The sequence below is a fragment of the Ammospiza caudacuta genome, chromosome Z, assembly GCF_027887145.1.
Source record: "Ammospiza caudacuta isolate bAmmCau1 chromosome Z, bAmmCau1.pri, whole genome shotgun sequence".
Classification (NCBI taxonomy): domain Eukaryota; kingdom Metazoa; phylum Chordata; class Aves; order Passeriformes; family Passerellidae; genus Ammospiza; species Ammospiza caudacuta.
This window is the reverse complement of record NC_080632.1, coordinates 69,984,088-70,005,759: the sequence shown is the minus strand read 5'-3', so window position 1 is coordinate 70,005,759 and position 21,672 is coordinate 69,984,088. Positions and strand designations below refer to the sequence as shown.

The window sequence follows — 21,672 nt, the reverse complement described above, 5'->3', positions numbered from 1 at the left end:
GCGCAGCCGCGAGGGGCGGGGCTGCCCGCCGCACTGCCTGACGGGAGGAGCGGGCTGGCAGCGTCCTCACAGCCCAACCCTCACCCCGCCGGGAAGGGAGGAGCGGGGAGCGCCCGGGGAGTGCCCTCACAGCCCAACCCTCACCCCGCCGGGAAGGGTGGAGCGGGAAGCGCCCGGGGAGTGCCCTCACAGCACAACCCTCACCCCGCCGGGAAGGGAGGAGCGGGGAGCGCCCGGGGAGCGCCCTCACAGCCCAACCCTCACCCCACCGGGAAGGGAGGAGCGGGGAGCGCCCGGGGAGTGCCCTCACAGCACAACCCTCACCCCGCCGGGAAGGGGGGTGGGGGGAGCGCCCTCATCCGGCAGTGAAGGATGGAACCAAACACGCGAGACATCAAGCCTTACAGCAAGCTTTAATATCCAAAAAACCCAGTCCATTACACGCACTTTGAACAATGGGAAGTGCACAAGAGACACGAAACTTCCTATTCTTACCATCTCTGCAACAATTTTAGAATATAACACATTAAAAAATATACAGGACGTTTTACATTTATCAAATTCCAGATAGAGAAGTTTTGCACCGAGGATTATGCAGCATTTTTACACTTGTTACCATGTACAGTTAAAGAGTGACCTAAAATAAACAGTCTTAGCTGACGAACACCTTGAGCATTTCCCCCTGCATATAAAACTAAATAAAACAATGATCAAATTCTATAATACACAATTATCCCTGTGCATTACAGTACAAGTGGCGAATTCTAAAAACTCTTTAATGGGACTGAAGATAAAACGCTACTAACAGCTCATTCACAAGATTATTTTGCTTCCAACTCTTAATGTGACTGTTGCAATTTAAACGCAGAATGCTCTTGAAAAATCCCCTGCATTCTCTAGATCAGAAATAAAAGCATATCACTGTATTATACCACGTGCAAAAATATTTTCGGAGAACATACAAAAATGGCACCTGTGACACCATGGAATGGTATGGGAAAAAAACACCAGAACACAGGATATTGACACTCAACCATAAATAAGAGTTCCACTGCTTTTTTTTTTTAAAAACTGAACAGCATATTTCAAGTTACAGAGTGTATGGGGCAAAAACTGGGTAGTATTACAGACAGGTATGGTACTCAGCATCAGCTTAACTGACATTCAGCTAACCTCTGTCTTATTTCAAGAAACTTGAAAATCAAGTAAATTACTAATCATATTCTACCTAAGAGAAGAAAGCATAATGAAAGCAAAGAATCACAAATTTTCTCAAAAATTAAATGGTACAATGTAGAAATTAAAACATGTGTTTTTTTACTTTTAGCCACACAAGGACTTTTATTTTCTAACTCTTTGTTGAATAGCAGTGTTTAATCTTTTAACACATCTCCCTTGGAACAGAGTAGAACTTCGACAGTTCATGCACTTTTAGAAATAAGAGAGCTCAAAGAAGAGTAGTTTAAGCCAAACTTAAAAGCTTCTGTAGAGCAGAAGCCTCTGTTCTCAATCAGGATTCTGAGCAGACAGGAGCATAATAATACTGAAACATACACAAGCATGTGCTCTCCTATGCAGCGTTGAAAATATTTTTTAAAAAAAGGTTTGTTTTCCCTCCTTGCAGATTTTCAATTTAGGAATAAAGGCACAAATTTCCGGCCTTGATTAGAAAAATTGAAAAGCCAGTAACAGATCTATTAAAGAGATATGATTAGGACATCACCATGAAAGACAGGACAAAAAATAATCAGAAACAAACAACATACTGACCAGTGTCCTTTTAGCAAAAGCAGAAAAAAAATTCAGCCCTCATCATAATGGTTTTATATTTTAAACATATTTTTGAAAATGCATCCAAATGGCACTTAAGGTAATCAATATATTATGCAAACAGAATGCCTAACATGACACCTCATCTCAGACTACTGACTTCTAATTAGGGTTTTTCTCATTTCCTACATAACTTCAAAGTGACATGAGATTGTATGTGACATGACATCTTCTTGTATAGTATCATGACTTGTAGACTAAATATTCGCCTAAGCCACATCTGTTAGGGAAAAAAACACATTAGTAGGAGGAACCAAGAATTCGCAGGGGTAAAGTGAAGTTACAAAGAAATTGTCTACCATTTGGCCTGCCATATCCTGGCTCAGGTGGAAGTAATTATGTTATAGCACATATTTACATGTAACTTCACTGCTCCAACAGGTATTTTTGTGTTGTACTACCTACATGTGGCATGGATAACTCAGCTTATGTTTATCAACTTTAAAAGTTCCGTCTTAAATAGTAGAAGATGACTCAAAAATCAGTGTTATTTCAAGAAAGCAAAGCATCTAGCGCATTTCAGTTCCAACATTAAGATCAATCAAGACCAGTGTTTTCCTGAACTGAGGTTAACAGACTGCTTCTCTGTGATAGTCTGCGTTTTCTTCACTCAGTATTCTGCTTTCACATAGCATTTCTAATTTCCTATCAGTTATGGTTTTTGATTAAACCTTTAACAGTGATACAGCCAAAGATCAGAATTTGTAGATATCCTCCTTTACTTCAGTTGCACAGGAAATGCTCTAACAGTTCTGATAACAAATTTATTTGTTCAAGAATATTTTTACCACTTCCTAATAATTTTGGACTTCATAATTTAAGTATACATTTACAAACACTTCTCTAAAAGTGATACAGCTAGTACAGTAAGCACCTCCATGCATTCCTAATATCATCAAGTAGGAAAAAAAGCACTATAAATCTATGAAAAATGAGGCAGCATTTGCAGAGAATTAGCCTATTATGGCAAACATTACATTTTGTTCTCAAGAAAACACTTTTGCTTTTTTGTTTAATGCATTCCAAAGCACAAAGACAGTGCATGTGAACATTTAATCTTTCACAAGTGTATTATGAATATCCATGGCGCAGTAAATGTCTGAATAGCAACAGAGATATTAAGAAAATAGACACTATCTATATCCTCTTAGGAACAAGAAGGCACCACTGATTTGAGGTTGTGTCCATACATCACCAGACGATTTCATTCTCATTTCTAGCTTTCAAACCAACATTATTTTCTCATTAACCTATTCAAACCACTACTATTCTGGTTTTCTCACCACAAACAACACACATTCATAGTAGTATTTCATCATGGAGAGTTCATTCACAGTGTAAGTTGACAGTACAGATTCTTTCTCCACCTGAAAAGAAAGCAGCAGTTTCCAAGACAGCGGCACAGGAACTATACAAGAGAATGCTATATTGTTATTTGATTATAAGGCTTATCTATGCACTTCTTGTAAAATGAGAAAAGCAAGTAATTTGTAATAAACATAATACTCCTAGAAGTCATTAATATATATCATTATATTGAATGAAATTCAGGTGGTTTAATCAAAGCAGTTTGATTCATAACAATACTGCTTACTGCAAACCACACTATGTTCTTACCTCTATATGGAATCCATATTGCAGGATAACATTCTTTATATCCTCATAGCTTAATTCTATGGAAAGTTCATTTCCCAAGTTTTCAAAATGGTAGAGGAGAGGACCTGAAGCACAAAGATACAACAGAAATGGCTACCAAAAAGACAAAATATGTGTTAGAAGTCAAAAGTACACACTGATAGTGCAACAAACACTTTTATCAGATTCACATACTCAAAAATATGGAAGGTTCCCTGCCCATGAAGGGTTGGAACTAGATCATATTTAAGATCTCCTCCAAGCCAAACCATTCTATGATTCTATAAATACTGATAAAAACATATTGCTGTTACTTGAGTATGATTCCTATAATGAATACTAATTACTTTAGTTCTTATTCAACAATTTGCAACACTTCCTCCTAGATTTGGTTTTCTGTATCTTACCATTCCTTCAGTCAAGCATCACTGCTGTCTCCATAGCTAAGAATATTTAAATCTGCCTAGGAGCTCTGCTAGCACTCTGACTGGCTGGGACTGGTTGAGAGAGCAACCAATTGACCAGTTTTTACTGTGCATAATGTTTAATGCCTGTGTCTTGTATAACATTCTTTCACCATGGAAGACTCCAATCACATCACATTCCCAAAACTTCTGCTTCAAGGCAGAGTACCAAATAGACATTGGAAAAAAACCACAAAAAAGCAAGGATGTATTTTAAAGTTACATCGTCTTAGAAAAATAACAAAGATTGCCACAGAATACAACATTTGTCAAAAAACAAATACTTGATGAATGAATGTAAAACATGCCACTGGCAAGATTTACTTGCCTATTTAAAAATCACAGTGTTGACTTGATTGTAACTAGCAAACATCAGACCATATTTTGATAACTTCTGAGATCATTTCCAAGCCCTGTATTTTTTTAGCTATACAGTTTGCTCATAGACACAATTATTTGCACAGACTTCTCAAGTATATGATCAAAAATAAGTCAAAAAGAGCAGCTGGTCACACTTGCCTACATTTATCCATATTCCTCCAGGCTTTAGTATTTTCCATATAGTATCAATATAGTCAATAACATTATGTGCTGTATCTATGAAAAAGCAAGTTGCTACGCAGTCCCACGTATCTGCATGAAAAGAGCAAAGTATACAGAGATTAGTTTCAATGCTTTTAATCTTGAAAAAGTTAATAATTTAACCCTGGTATTTGTTGATACCCTCAGAATCACTATCAACTAATAGCAGCTGTTTTACAGGCAAGTTAACAAAGTATTTTGGTTTACATTAAAAACTGTTAACTTCGAGTTTATTTGGCCTGTATTCACATGTGTATATGTACACATACAAAGACTACAATATTACATACACTTACTACTTATGCACTTAACAAAACTGTTCATATATTATTTATATATTGTATCCTGTAAAATTATACACAAATGAAGCCCCAAGTGTGCTATTACTCACCTGTCCTATAAATTTAATTATGACAGCTGTTAAAAATACAACTGCAAAAATCCCTAATCATTTCAGGCCTCCCTAGTTAGTATCTAGAACAATACAAATCTGCACTAAAGTGTACTTTCATAAGTTACTTAGCTTTGAAACATTTTACTCAGTATCTGAACATCTCCCCAGCTGTTTTTAACTAGTCAATTCAACAGGCAGGATTTTTGAAGCCTATCTTTTAAAGCATGAGAATCCCTGTTTTCCCTAAACAGGTATTCTTGGATTAGCAGAAGTTTTAAGTCCTGTGACTAAAAAGTATTAGAAGTCTTAATTTATGCCAGTCTTGGATGTTCTACTGTTAAAGACAGAATCTTCAGAAAATTAAGCAGCTGTGGGGAAGGCTCCTGCAAGATCTGTTAGACAAGAAAGTGTCCACATTTGCTAAAAGTAGGAATGAAAGCTGATCTGGAGTAAGAAAGAGATCTATTGATACAGCTGGAGAAATATTCTGAGTATGAGAATCTTGCTACAGCTAGTTCTTTATACTTAATACTGGTAGACACACTTTGATTCTCTTCATAACCTGTCCCAAATACTCTGGCAGTCTGTACAGTTACATGGATAGCCTAGAAGTTTGCATTTACTCACTGCACTCAGAATAAATTTCCTGAAAATCCCCTGCTGTCATAGAGAAGTTTGAACCAGAAGGAAGACTGTGAGGATCAACATCTGGGAAATAAATTGGTCGTATCTGATCAGCAGATCTTCTGTTATTGCTAAATTGATGAATCCAGGGATAAAGCTTACATGAATTAATTTGAGAGCATCTGCAAAATATGAAAACCAGCAAAATTTGTTTCAACTAATTGTTTATCTAGAATCTAGAAATATAAGAGTCAAAGTTCTTGTAACAGCTCCATATTTCCCAGAAAATTTAATCTGGTTCACAACACTTTAGATCACCCATGATAACGAAGTGATCAAAAAATCTAATTTTAATCTGACAAAATCACTACTACAAAGGAACTGCCTTTTCCACTTTTAGAATTTTCTTTTATGACTTCTTGTCATTTTATCCAACTTATTTCTCTGCTGAGAACAAAACACATATGCTTATTTTGTAAGATTATTGAAGTTTGCAATCTGCTATATTCCACAAAGCTGAGACTTGCTGGATCATCTCTCTTCCTATTAAAAAAAAAGAAAAAATCAACCAAAAAACCAAAACCAGCAAACAAACAAACAAAAAGTAAAAATAGCTCCATGATTTTTTTTGAAATGCTTGTTATCATTCTGGACTTTTCTGAACCATAATTATAGGAAGTTTTGAAGCACTGCTAAACAAAAGCACTTTTCAGATGCTGACTGAAACGATGCTTTAAGAATTAAAAAAATAAACAAGCAGCATTTTGCATTAGCACAATAATGGTCATTTTAAGTTTGTAACACCTGGATCTTTGCAATCATGATAACTCAAGATGTCTTTGTAAAAACAGAGTTTCGGGATTGACATGACTAACAATTTGTATTTTAAAAAGTTATAAAACACAGCATTTAAGTTTAACAAGAAGCTTTTCCCACCATCCTGTAAATTAGTTTGTAATTAAAAGATGAAAAAAACATCTTCTTTCAAGGACAACAGAGGACACATCTGTCCCACAAAATACATATCATCAAGCATTTCATAAACTGCAAGCAATCTACTGGGTTATAGAAAGTGCACTATTTTGGGTGGTGATTAGAATATATTTGTGATACAGTGTTTGAAATATTTTTTACCTTCTCCATTTCATATTTCTGTTTCATTTTATCAGTTAAAAACTAAAACTTGAGCAGCAGTATATAGGGTTCATCGACTTTCTTCATGTATAAATAAATACCAGACATATGTAATTGGTTAAAGAAAGCAAACCCAAAATGAAACAACAAAAAAGCCCCCTAACCACTACAATAGCAATTAAAAGAAAAGATTAGAAAGGAGTTCATTGATCACATAGACTTTGAAACGGTTCCAATTTAATAGAAAAAGGCAATTTCTTTCATGTACAAGTTTGAAAACTTCCATTTCCAATTTCAACAATTTTTACTTCGAAACCAAGTACTCCAGTCCTTGGCAACTCCATTATTACAACAAAAGATGTGTAATACACATTCTATTATAAGCAACATATTTAAGTGTGACACACTTCATTATTTTCCATAGGGGTGGGGTATTCACTGTTCAACATTCAGCTTAAAAGACAGTTTTTGAAAAAAATGGGTAGGTCAAATCTCACTACTCACCACTGGTATACACATAAAAATGTAACTGTTTTCATCCTAAGGCATTAATAGACAAGCAACAAACACAACTAGTAGTCTCCTCCAAGTGTCAAGATTATTCTAAAATTATATTCTTTCCAAAAAGTAAAGAAGAAAAACACACCATGTAAGAACCTTAAGCACACAAGGGAAAGCTAAATGTCCCATACAATGACTGAAGCAGCCTTGGAACCACTGCAGGTTAACTAGACTAGGGCCACTTGATTCTCAAAGTAGAGTTTCCTCAACAGAATAACAAACTCTAAATAATTTCAGATATATATAGTGACCACAGTTACACTGTGACACACACTCTACATACCATACCATGCAGCTTTATCCACTGTAACAAAAGTTCACTATTTCAGAGATATGAAAGGTTTTTCAAAATGTGTAAAAATCAGCAAATATCACTTTGCACACAGAAGTATTAAGCCAATGTACCACATCTAGGAGCCTACTGTAGCAATGCTTGACATTAAAAACAGTACTTTGTCTTCCTAAATATAAAGCACTGTCAGAAAAAGAAGGTAAAGCTGTAAAACTCTTAAGTACAGACGAGCAAAATCCTCATGCTTTTATAAACTAAAAATAAGTATAAATTAAATTGAGACTACAGTTAAAAACTCACTGACAAATTCTTTTTTTTTTCTGACCACTCTTCTTTAGATACTATCTTCAGCTTATATGGATCACTGCTGTTACTTCCAGTTTCAGAAAAGCAAATGTGCATTTCAGAAGGCTAACCGTGAACAGCTACTTCAGACTTAATTGAAAGAATCTTCAAGTCCCTAAAACCTTCATAACAGAAGGTTACATCAAGCCCACAATTACATCTGCCAGAAAGGGATGCTTGGACTTCAACTAAATTGACTGCTGCTCAGTCATGCTAGCAGTATTCTCTTCCATGCTAACAATGTAACTGCTAAGATAAAGACTACAGCAGTTGCACAACACTCAATTTTCCTGTCCAAAATCTCATATTATTAGCAAATTTAATGTATATACACCTCTTCGCTAAATATTCTGCATAAACACTACATTCCTACATAGGAAACACTATTTAGCATTATATGCTAAATATAATTATTTCAGCATTATATGCTAAAATTACTACCGTTAGTGAAGCATGATTCTTTAGGATAATTTCACATATAGGCAAAGACTCTTTATTCACAGAAGCATGTCATCAGAGGGTAGGGCTGAAGTCAACTAACCTCTGCGACAGCTGACCAGTGCTCCAAAAGACAGGAAATTAAAGCTTTTATGCTGCTTTGAAATTCCAAAGCATGAGAGGAATAATGATTTTCTTTTAGTAGCTAAAAGGCATCAGTCACATCAATTGTAATATACAATTACACCACCAAATGAGTCACTTGAGAATAATGCAAGAAAAAAAGAACAAACGAACCTCCAGTAAACATTTATTATCATCACACAAAGCACTACTGCTATACGCAGATACTCAGCAGACACCATGCAGTGTTTTCCCCTTGTTTTTGAACAGTAAGCTGTGTGAGATGCAAGAGCATCACACTGCACTGTGGATAATCAGTCTATAAAACAGTCTCCAAAACAATATGGTAATACGGAAAAAAAGCCAATAGTTTAGGTATTTTCAGCAAAGGTGCATAATTTCAGACCTGATGAATGAAGTGTCAAATTCTGTCTTTGTGAACTTGGACTAATTGCCCCCCTCCTCCCCCCCACCCCAAACACCCTCCAGAACTCTTTCAATACTTGCCCACCTATAGCTTTGCCACTCTGTTTCTTAAGGGAACAGCTGCATGTGCTACCTTTTTTCTTCCCTAACAAAGTCATTTAGAAAACAGTAACTCCAATGCAAGTCGCAGAATACCAAATACAGAAATGTCACTTTAATTAAAACCTGTAACATGAAATTTACTACATTTAAATTTATTATCTGAGCATAACTGTGGAACTATTAACTCTTAACATCTTGCTCAGCATGCTTCAATTATTCTTTTTCTTGTCAAAACAGTGCCTAAAATTTTAGTACGGAAGGTGATGCTTTTTTTTTTAAAATAGGTATCCTCTGTTTATAATCACACCACTACATAACATGGACATATTTACTAGCCCATATTCAGTAATAGTAAGATAGGTGTCCATTTCACAGAAACAGATGTGAAATAAATCATAAAACCTAATCAAAATTTTGCAGAAAATCTGTTGTACAATTTAGATTTTAAATCTCACAACTTGAAAGCTATGCTTCCTGTAATTTTAATGACTCAGATACAATACTTCCTTCCCCATTTATCCCTAAGACTTTTTTCCTTAAAGCATTCTAAAAAGTGAGTATGTGTGCCTTGTAGTACAACTTATAAATCTATTATTTTGAGACATATATATTCAGATTTCTCTCATTTATAATTTTGCCTCTCTAGGTTTTATTCAGCAAGTAAAACATAAGCTATATACCTGTTGAGTACAAAGTTAGAAGAAAAGAGCATAAAGAGGCTCCATTCATTTCCTTGGCAAGCATAACCGAGCATAGCTATTTCCCACGCCAATCTACCTAGCCCAGCACCAGGTACCAGGATATTAACTTTGGAGAAATCCCTGCAACAGAACAAAAATAACAGTTAAGTCTTTATCTGAAACCCTTTAACACAACTTAAAGGTCCAGCCAAACATTTTTCCCACCATGCACTTAGATAATGTATTATGCTTCCTGTATGACTCACTTTTAAATGAAACCGAGCCTGCTCTGATCAGATTGGTTAATTGTACAGTCAAAATAATTTACAGAAATTACTCACAAGAACATATACAACCCTCATTCAGAACAGAGCATAAATGCTGTACACAATTTGTTTTCCTTAAAAGTTCTACAGTTACCCAGCCAAGAATTTCTCAAGTGAACTGAAGAATATCATCACTTAGCACAATGTATTTTTCTTTAAGCCCCACTGATAATCAGAAAGCATTCTAGACATATTTTTGTTACCTTGTAATAAAAAAAAAATCCCAAGTATTTTGACATAAGAAATAAAAACATAAAATCTGATGAACCATTCAGAATGTAAAAACCTTAAAGTAGTGACTGTTCCAGCAATGGTGAGTTCTGCATATGCTGCTCACTGGTTTTCCTAAAGTACTGTAAGTGACATATTTCCTAAATCAAAGTACATTGCAGCTCTCTAACCACTTACCCATAAATAGGCATCAAGTTGAAGACAACCAGAAAACATCCAGCAGTGTTTTCATTGAAATACTTAAGAGCAACTAACAAACAGAACTAAGAATCTCAAAAAGGAGTTGCTTCTCTTGGAGGCAGAGAAGGAAATAAGTACATATTCTGTCACACCTCCACCACAACGCAGTCAAACCTTCACTCACAAAACAGAAACCACTCGCATGCAAAACTGAAAATACTTAATCTTAACGGAAATAATTTTTCAGTCTCCAGTCATACACACGACTTCAAGAGTTCACAATTTCATACACCGACGTATGAATATTCATATACCTTCTGACACTGTTTTGCATATAACCTTCAGAGACAAAAAAATAACATCTACCAATGTATAAGCAAGTACACGAAGGAGGCCAGAACCAGCAGTTCCAAAGGATAAAAGGCACCAAAACACAAAGCCTTTGACTACTTCAAAATTCAGAATGCCAAGAAGGGTTCAGAAGAGTAAGGATGCTGCACAAGCATGAAGGTGATTAAAGGAGTTATATAAATCCTAAAAGCTGTACATTTCTAAACACTATTACCCAAAACCAGAAGTATTACTCTTTTCTAAAGGCCACACAATCTAACAAAGCAGTTTTAACAGTGCCTTCTGAGTTTTGATTTCATCATCTAATTAGTGAAGCTTCTGAAATGGAAAAACATCCCATTCATTTCCATTCCATTATACATTCAGGCTCTTTTTCTGACTTATCAAGAAGCTGGAAATCAAGACTTGGTTATTACTTAAGAGCACTCCTGTGAAGCAAGGATTCTCATTACCTCTCTTCTACAGGGGAAACCAGAAGCTAGCACAAAGTCCTACTGAAAAAAAAAAATACTTCAGGAGAAAACAACAGGCTCAATATGAAATTTTTGAAAATAGGGAACCACAAGAAGGAAAAAGAAAATGTGCGTTCTGGTAGAAGCCAGAAAAGCATCTACCTTACAGCTTTTCTTATTCATAATGGTACACCATTATTCCAAATGGATTTTCTAACTTAATCTACTTCTCCATTTCCTTACAATTTCACTTTATGAAATGCTTAGACTAGCTCTACACAGATTTTAGCATCCCCATGTGGACACTTCTGTGATAAATGGGATGATAAGCCATAAACTACTTTCACGATTACAAAACATTGATTAGAAGTCTTTTCTTAAAGCAACCTGGTAGCTAACTGATATTTAGGTACATTCACATTTGGAAATCTGCACCTTTATGCACTCTGAAAAAAGAAAAAATCTTTATCAGTCAAGTGAGTTGCTTTTAAATTGCCTGTAGTTGTCTTTATCCTTTCATTCACAATATACAAACAATATAAAGTTTTTGTACTTTTAAACAAATGTTCCATTCTCTCTTAGAAAATAGTTTTCTATTCTCTTTTTCGAGTGCAGACTTAACTGCACCTTCATTTGCACCTTTATTAAGGGATTAAATTGCTAACAAATTTCCAGAGTTTAATTTCTATCAGTTACTGGAGAATGCTCCTGCCACCAACTTCATTTCAGCAAAGAGCTCATCTAATAAAATACAATATACGTAAATCTCAGTCCACTAACATTCACACTTTCTGAGAGCCTATTTCTGAATTTAGAGACTGAGAAATTATGTATGTGGCTAACTTACTGTTGATAGTGTCCCCTCATTAGAAAAAAATTGTCTAACACTTTTTTCAAGACTTGAACTGTTTGCGACAAACTGTTAATTAATTACGTTTAATTCTGATTCCTTATAATAGCTAAAAATCTCTAACTGCACAGAAACTGCTTTTTTAATGGCTATAGTCCTTTAAGAGGCTAGAAAAGAGACCTTTCTCTGGTCGTTACATGATTACAGCAGTTACAAAGTTAACTAAAAAACCCCCAACAACTGTGGTAACATAATAACCCAAAATTATCCACAAGGAAAACTACCCTCCAACCAGCCAGCAAGGAAAGGATTTCCGTGCCACGCATCTAGCAGCGGTTAGGAACATAAATGAGCATCCAACAAGTACACACTGAATACCTGCGGGCCAACAGGGAAGCAGCACCAGCCTATTAATCTGACAGGTGCGGGGAAAGGTGCTGGCCAAGCAGCAGAGAGGGCTGCACACCACTATTCAGCTCAACTACTGAAACTGCAGAAGCCTCTTTAAAAAAACAATGGAGAAATATCAGAAACAAATCTTTCGTGCCCTTTTCACACTACATGTTTCAGTGTGATATATTTTCAGCTTTTAGAAGACTATTGATATTAATGAAGATTTAAACTTTTTTAAAGGTGTCCTTTTTAAAAGAGGGAAATCAAGCACTATAAAAATGGAGGCTTATTTCATGTGTATTGTGTTGTAAAAAAAAAAGTAATGGTGCTGAAGGGGTAAACATGCTTAGCAAAAAAAAAAAAAAAACAAAGGTGTCTGAACAAACACACTCCTCCTCCTCATTTCCATAAACTAGAAAGAGCAGTTCAATTTATCAAATGAAGTAATAAATACATATCTCACACTGAGATGGGCTTCTGATCAGTGGAAATACCAGCATAGGAACATACTGTGGGACTCCTTTCCTAGTGTTTATAAGGTCTGTAAATTTAAATAAACAGATCCAATTCTCAGTATTCCATATTTTGTTATTTTACTTCAACCATATTGTCGATGATTTTGTTTTTAAAGACAAGTGCTAAACAGCAAAATCATTTGAAGAGCAATTCTCTGAACTGGGCAGCTGAGTTTTATATACTTTCATTTAAAGACCTGCAAAGCACTGAGTGATGCAGTAACACTGACAATCTATTTGCTCTTAAATCCAATGTGTAAAGCAAAGTTTAGGCTAAGTACAAAGACCTGCAAGGACAAATGTATTTCATATAAAGTCAAATAAAATTTAAATAAAGCAGAAATTTCAACTCCACTATAAATGTGACGGAGCACATTCAAGAAGTATAGTCAAGCTCAGGCTCAGGATTAATAAGTTGTTTTTCATAGCAAAAGGAAACTAAGCTCTGACAATTTTTTTGGGCTGCTCTGTCAGCATCTTGGCAAATATATTTGATAGCTGGACAGCATGACACAGATGAATTTCAAGTTATAGTTCACTGTAGAGGCCTAGTTTATGAGAAAACTGGAAAAAATACCTAAGTACTTTGGTTTTGGCCATGGAATTAGCAAAAAAGTTAATTATTTCATAGATTTCTTTTGGATAAGAAGCTGATAATCTTTACATTGTTTCACCTAAGCAGGAAGAGCAACACCAGAAGTGAAAGGAAACCAAGATGATAAAAAGGGAAACAAAAAAAATTTATGAGTACGCTTATTTAGATTTTCAACTTAATACTCCCCTAAAAAATGCTTCAAAAAATACACAGATAAAGAAATAAAAAATGTATCTGTTTTCTCCTAAAGCAAGTACGTTCATTCTAATCCAAGAAACTTAAATAGTCCAGAGCTCCTACGAGCTGAAACATATATTTCAACATGAAGAATGCAAGAAATCTATAGTTGTTCAGGAAGACCTGATCTCATGGGATTTACTTAAAACTGCTTTGTTGACTCTGCTTACAGATTCTGTGTTAAGGTGCTAAGCAGAAAGAGGCAGGAACAGCTTTTGCCATTTAATTTACCTTTAGATGACAGCCTATCAGAAGACTAGACTGAAACACATGATACCACATGATAAGCAGCACCTACTAAATAACTATTCTGCTTTACAGCTGCTTTCAACCATTGCTTGCACTACTTCTACCTCCCAAAGAGCAAGCATATACAACACTTCCCTGCTTTTCCTGCTATTTACATACCAACTGAACCCATACACGTCAACTTTGCAAACTGCAATGCTATAAGGTGTGGAAGCACGGAGTGAAACATACTCCAGTAGTTTCAAAAATTTAAACTCCATCTTCACATTATTCCAATGCATGGAATTAATAAGATCAACAAATTATGTTAACTAGAAACAGTTCATTCCATTGAGTATTACAAATTTGACGAGTACTGCAATTCCTTTTATAAAGTAAAAGGTGACTAGCACTGACAGTTTAAAATTATTTATCATTTTCAACACAAAGTACATTTAGAAAAAAGTGGGTTTTTTTCACTCAGTACAGTTTTTCTCTTGCACTTTCATTTCATTCTTTCAGGAAACTTTAGTGCTCTGTGCTACAAAAGGAAACTCTAAAGCAATACAAAGCTGCATTCTGAGGTTCACTTACAGGCTGCTTTCTTTCACACATTATCTGTTGTTTATAGTGGGAGAGTCCGTGGTCAGTCCTCTCCCACTATAAACAACAGACAGAGTAACTCACTGTGTGCAGTTCAGGCCCCATCAATCTCTTCAAAATCCAAGAACTTGACCACTCCAAGATCACTGAACCACAGACTATGCCGAGCTAGAACAGATCTGTCAGGGTAAGACAGTCCAAATCCTGGCCCTATGCAGGACACTCCCAAGAGTCATACCATGTGCCTAAAAATATTATCCAAACACTTCCAGAACTCAGACAGGACAGTGCTGTAACCACCTCCCTGAAGAGCCTGTTCCAGTGTTCAACCACCCTCTGGGTGAAGAATTTTTTCCTGATATTTAACCTAAACCTCCCGTGACTCAGCTGCATGCCATTCCCTAAGGTGCTGTCACTGGAGAGTGAAGAGTTTGTATAAAATTTGTATAAAAAAACAGACTTACCAGCTAGCTACCCCGCCAGGGAAGTTATTTCTTGCACAAGGATGAAAAGGAACTGCCAGTTAAGCTTGGTAGTACATGACTCTGCTTGTTACCTCAAAAAGTACACCTAACCACGAGAGCCTTCCATCACCAGGAAAAATGAGTGAGCTAACATAGTAGCTAACAATATGTGAACTGAGAAAGGGTTTTACCTAAGTGCTACAACAGCTCCACAATGATAACTTAAGTAATACACATTTTAGAAATTAAAAAATGCTGTTCGACAAACTCAAACTTGTAGTAGAGATCTTTGATCTGTACAGTGATGTACTGAGATTTCAGCAGAGACAAAATAAAACTCAAATGGTACTTCAGAGCTACCACAATAGGGAGCAATGCCCTGTAAAGAAGCACAAAGCTGTCAACTTCAGACTCACCCCATCTGTTACCACATGTTGCTTCCTAATATCAGTGAAGGTTTTGAAATAGAATTCATTGATGACAAACGTAAAAGTCAAGATTTTCCAGCTTCAGTCATGAATCTCTTAAGATTTGACATAAGCTACCTCTGCCACAACCGAAATACATTAACAGATAGCAGACAAGAGAAAAAGTTGCATTGCTACTTTGGAGATTAGAATGATCTCTTGGAAAAATAACCATGAGTTTTCCTACACATCTACATGTCAGAAGTATACCTGCAGTATTTAATTCTTTTTTTTATCTTATGTAGGGCACCATTAGCACTAGAAAAATTGCAGAAAATTCACTTGCAGATGAAACATTCTAAAAGGTGTATGTATCTTTAGGTAAGTCAGTTCAAGGCAAAACAGGAACCATCTACGTCCCACGTTCTCCCACCACAAACTGTCTTTACCAATGAAACTAAACAATGGCCAGTGGAAGAAACTTTTTAAATTCACACAAGAGCATTATTAATAATTGCTGAGAGAGAAAAAACACAATAATGACCTGTTATATCAAATTTATGTAGTGGTCTGTTACACTTATGAATAAAAATTCTCAAATTTTCCCACTGTAAAAGACTACTAAGTTCAAACTAAAATGCACTTTAAGATGACTGGGTTGATAAATGGACAGAACCAATAAACATGGAATTCTTACAACACTATAACCTTTTGAGGCTTTACTAATATGCTTCCACTTAAATGACCTAAAACCCCTGCATCAGTGACTATTTTGGCACTGCTAACAAGCTAATACTTACAAAATGACCCTCACATGTGCAACTAAGCTTTAAGAATTGTCTTAGAACAACTGTCTGAAACTAAGGCTAGAATTTACTCTTTTCAAAGTAAATTCTTGCAATTAAGTGCAACTGCACTAAAGGTTAAGTCTTCCTCCTTCTTTCCACTATGAAGAGCAAAAGTCTTACTTCCTGCTGTCAGAGTCCTTCCTCTCATTTGCAGCAGACACACTGTGAGAATGTGCTAACCTGCAAACCTTCCCTCACTAAGCACAACTGAGCTAACTTACTGAAGACTCTTACTTGAAAGATTTACATATGTTGTTACACCTAGCTGCAGAACAACAACAAAAAATTATTACTGGTTTACCTGGTATTACTTTGTGAAGTTTACGATTACACTCTTTTCCAACATCTTGTATTAGAAATAAAAAAACTTTCTTGATTGAAAAATAAAGAAAGTTCATTTTTGAGTTCATAAAAAATTCTCTACTTTTGAAACAAAGCTTTTCATTACTCCATAAACTGTTTTAGATTTGTGCAACAGTGTAAGTCCACATAAATATAAGCTTTAAGACACTATTACCATCTTTCTTTTGGAAAGTTCTTTATAATTTCACTAATAATTGGCTGGTAGCAAGAATCCCGCTCTGACTTTCCCTCTTCACTCCAGTCTCTCACAAATTGCTTCAATGTGGACTTTAATTTATCCATGTCAAACGTTGAAGCTGGTGTAATCTTCCCACTTCCCTGAATAAAGTGGAGAGAAAAAAAATGTCAGTGGAAAATATACCAAGTATCTTGAGTCTTGCAGGGGGGAAAGCAAATTATGAAGAAAAAGAAGGCCATGCTGCAAGAACTGCTGTAAGTACCAGCTGACAAAGCACTTCCCTGTCACTCCTGAGACCTGGGCCTAAATCCACCTTAATATCTGGCCTCTCTTTGGCATTCAAAAGTCCAGTTTCCATACCAGACAAACAATACACAGCAAAGCACGATTGGTAGTCCCTATTCAGAAAAGGATCAGGGCTTAGCCAGTGCAGAGGCTGAACTGCATACCCTGAAAAAAGGATCCCTTTAGATACTGTAAGGCGAAGCTGAGAAGTTTACATTGGAGCTGCCCATTACTGTATCTTGCCTGTATAAAAGGAGGATTTCAGTTTCTATCTGTCAGTCCTTAAAGTCTTGGGGTAATTTTTTTTGATAGAAAGTAGGTCAAGTAGTAAAAAAGTGCATACAAATAACATTAAAATACTTACAATCTAGAATTGCAACCAATTTATAATTATGCATCATCTGAAGATATAAGATATATAAGAATCTATATAAAGACAGACAATATTACTTATATTCTATATAGTTAACAGAAAAAATAACTTTAAAATGTAATCAGGGTAAAGCTAGAACTCTGGAGTAAAAACAGTGATTTGCCAGATTCATAAGTGTAACTAACACAGTTTTCATAAGTGTAACTAACAGAACTAACAACAAACAGCTTCATTAAGCATCAGCTCTGCAAAATGTGAAAGACAGAGTGAGAAAAGTGTGAGCAAACAAGAATCAATAAAAAAGGCAAAAGAAAAGAAAGCTGTAGTTTTGAGGTATTAGTAACAAATGTAGAAAACCCCAAAGCATACAAGCAATCCCAAAGCAACTAATTTTGCAGCAAGAAAAAAGTCCATTTTAACATACATCTTCTCCATATTCCTTATTTTCAAACATATGAACACAGTCATTCACAATGGTTTGTAGTATTTCTTGATTATGATCAATGCACTTCCGGATCTTGTCAAGGTGAGGGAGAAATTGAGGAAGAAGACTCTGTTGGTTAGCTGGGAGAGACTTAAACTGCCTCTCTGTTCTGTTCACTCGTTCATGCATATTCGTTCTAAAAAGCAAAAGTTTTAAATATTTAGAAGCAATATACAGACATGTAAACAGTTCACTCTAAACTACTGCAATTAGAATTATTCTTTTTTTTATACACAGAAAGTGAAAGTTTTCCAGAATTTTTTTTTTGTTTTAAGCTCTAGTTCTACCTTACCACTCTATTTAACACATTCCAGTTTCAGAGGATTATCCTCTCCTCCTTACTCTTTCATCCTCAGCCACTCATTTCCAGAGCAGGTGATCACCTTAACACATGGATCCATAAAATTTAACAACCAACCATCTTCCAAGTGTGTTTCACAAATCAAATTTAAATTGAATGAATTTGAATGCAGTGGTAAGCTTCGGTTACAGAAATAACGAGATGTGGAGTGAGAATTGGGATCCTCAAAATCCACTGCTTCCAGGAGAACTGTGACAGTCTCAGCTGGACGATACCAGAGTTCTGGCAGTCACACTAAGATACTAAGCTACCTTCTTTTAACAGCATATTCCTCCTAAGTACTGTGAACCTGATCACATGACTGATGCAAGCTAAAAATAATTTTCCACTTCCCCAGGATAAAAGTTTCATAAAAATGGTGACTTTTCTGAGATTCTGCTAGATTTGACTTCTGTCTAAACTGAGAGAAGTATAGAAGTAAGGCCCTAGAGAGATAATTCAATAAGAAATACTGACCCTTTTGACCACCAAGTGATTTTAGTTGGTCAAGTCATACTGAAGTTTCCCAAATCTTGCGTCAGCATACAGCAGCACAAAGCTGAAAAACCTAGCCATTATGAGAGACAGCTGCAATTGCTGGTGCTCTAGTTACAGCCTCATTCTGGAAATTTGACCAGGTAGTATCTCATTCACGTGTTACTGAGAAGGGCTTGTTCAGTGCAATAGCTACACTGGTATAAAATTACATTCAAGGACCAGAAACAGAAAAAAAAAAAAAGAGAGAAAAAAATAAACTGATGCTCTACATAAAGCACATCAGCTTAGCTCAAAAACATCTTATTCTCCACCCTTTTATGCTAAATGACAACCATCTAGCAGAACAAGTAAGTGAAATCACAAAAACTACAAATAATTAAGTAATCTCATGTCTAGAAGACAAGAACAAGACCTGGGCTCATCTGAAAGTGTGTTACTGTCTTATTCAAACAGATGTTTCCAAGTTTACTGGAAATATCTGCACGAGGAAAGAAAAACTCCATTTATTAAGTACCAAGATATGCCATTCCACCAAAATTTAGAATTATTTCTTTAAGACAGAGATAATTTCATTGAAATTCTATACTGGAAATTTGAATCACATCTTTTTCTTATGTTTTTATGGAAACTAGCATTCAAAAGCAACCCACAGTCACATATCAGCAGAAGGCTGAGAAGGATATTCCCAGCTTCTAAGGCCTGAGGGTGCAATTATATCACTAATATAAATAAATTATAGGTCGGAATTGCACTGGTAGCAATCGGTATTAGATACTTTTAACTAACTAGGTCTTCAATACGTCCAAGCTGAATTAGAGAATTCACTTTGGAAGAGACATCAAAGCGTCACTCAGACTAACCTCCTGCTCAAACACTTGTCCTGGAAGACAATGAAACTTACATGGACAAACCTCAAACCGAAGAAATTATATAAGCATCACCCACTCCTACCAAGAACCTCACCACCATGTACATATTATTCCTGCGCTACACTGCCAAAAGAGGGTCCAGCACATAGCAATGAGCCGCATGATGGGGCTTCCTTAGCTGAAGTACAAACCTGCTTCCCAAACCTAGAAACAGGAAACGGTTTACCAAACACTCTTCCTTGCTGGACTTTTCCAGGCAGGCTCCACCACCTTGCAAGGCGAGTAACTTGCTTCCTTGTCTACTAAAACGGATTCAGTTATAAAACTAGGTGTCCCCACCACCGCTGGCTCATTTCTGTGGAGCCAGCAAATTGTGACTCAACAGTTGCTATTAAAAACGGCATCCATAATCCCTAATAATAGGTCTTATCTCTTCTGCAAAGTAAAATGTCTTTAAAGAATTCCCACCCATAATCGAAACACCATTCCGCAGGTGTTTGCCAGCAGGAGATACTATTGTTTTCTAGGCTGTTTTCTAGGCTGTACAGCGCCTCAGAGCATTTTATCTCCTAAGAGAGCTCAAGACACTCTTCTTAGTGTATCTTTTATGTCTTCAGCTTTCTTTTATGCTTTCTAACTGACAGGTATCGAGGCCACTGCGCTATCTCGAGAGGAAGCGGTGCAAAGCCCTTTGCCGAGGCGGGCCCGGCAGAGCGCGGCGCACGGAGCGCACACCCTCCGGCAGCCGGCCGCGCCAGGAGCGCCGCGCTCGGGGGCAGCTGCGAGCCCTGCCGGCCGCCCGGCGAGCCGAGGGACCCGGCAGGGCCCCACGCCCAGAGGGCAGGCCTCAATTACCCGTAATAGCGGAAAGCGTTGATGATCCTCCGAAAATGTTCCCGCTCCACACGTTCCTCCTCCTCCACCGCCCGGGCCGACGCTGTCGGCGGCGCCCTCGGCTCTAGAGGCGGCCGCCTCCGCCGCTCGTCGCTCAGCGGTGCCGCCCACTCCGCCTCGGCCTCCGCGCCCATGCCGCTCGCGCTCTCTCCCGACAACGGCAGCTGCTCCCGCTCCTCCTCGCGGCCTCGCCGGAGCCCCCTGCGCATCACCTTGGCGGGCGGCTCCCTCTCGCCCTGGGGACGCGGCCTTGGCAGCGGCGCTTTCCGGGACACGGCGCACGTGGCCGACATCCCCCGCGCCTCCTGCGCCCGCGGGCACGCCCGGCGCGCACGCGCACCGCCTCCCTTCCGGCGCGCGCCGGCGGCCCCGCGCAAGAGGGTATCTCGAGAGGGGGGCGGGGCCGGGGCGGGCATGCACATGCGCATCCAGCAGGCGGGGAGCCGCGCTGACACGCCGGTGTGACGGGGATCGGGAGCCGCTACGGAGCCAGTGTCACAGAGCTCGGGAGCCGGTGTCACGGGGATCGGGAGCCGCTGCCAGGCAGGGCGTCCCCTGGCATCACAGGGGACGCTGTCTGTGCCGCGGTGCCCGGCCCCGGTGTCGGAAGCGGCACGGCGGGGTGGGCCGCGAGCGGCAGTGATGCTGAGGCACCTCGGGCGTACCGGGAGGATGCATAGCTCCTCGGGGCTACCCGGGCACAGAAGTACCGGCTCAGCAGTCAAACGCCGCCCCTCCGCCCGGCTGCCGCTCCCGGCTGGGGTCAGGTGTACATCGGGCCCCGCTGGCAGCAGCCGGGCAGCGAGCTCCCCGTGCTGACAAGAGGCACTACTTCCCACTCTGCACCACGCTGAAGATGGATGATGTTTCCTGGGAGGATGAGCAAGGACCAGCTGTGGGCAGGGAAAAGCGAAGTGTCTAACTATGCATGAGTCACTAAATACTAGATTTCCCCACATAACAGACTTTGGCCTGGATGATGGGCACATCCTCCTCAATCTGACAAAACCTGTTTGACCAGGTGTAGACACCATGTCATGCAGCAAGCAGGTCACACCATACACCTTTGCACAGTGCT

The 21,672-nt window shown here is 38.1% G+C and overlaps 1 protein-coding gene across 1 annotated transcript; it reads right to left on the bottom strand.

Moving 5' to 3' along the window:
* Positions 1-412: 412 nt before the first annotated feature.
* On the bottom strand, positions 413-20,887 carry CARNMT1 (carnosine N-methyltransferase 1). Its single transcript, XM_058823556.1, has 8 exons — positions 20,556-20,887; positions 17,934-18,129; positions 16,828-16,991; positions 9,631-9,771; positions 5,533-5,711; positions 4,449-4,562; positions 3,448-3,551; positions 413-3,197 (listed from the first exon to the last, which is right to left on the bottom strand). The coding sequence occupies exons 1-8, from the start codon at positions 20,885-20,887 to the stop codon at positions 3,096-3,098; spliced, it is 1,332 nt and encodes a 443-aa protein (XP_058679539.1). The 3' UTR covers positions 413-3,095.
* Between the last annotated feature and the right edge of the window lie 785 nt (positions 20,888-21,672).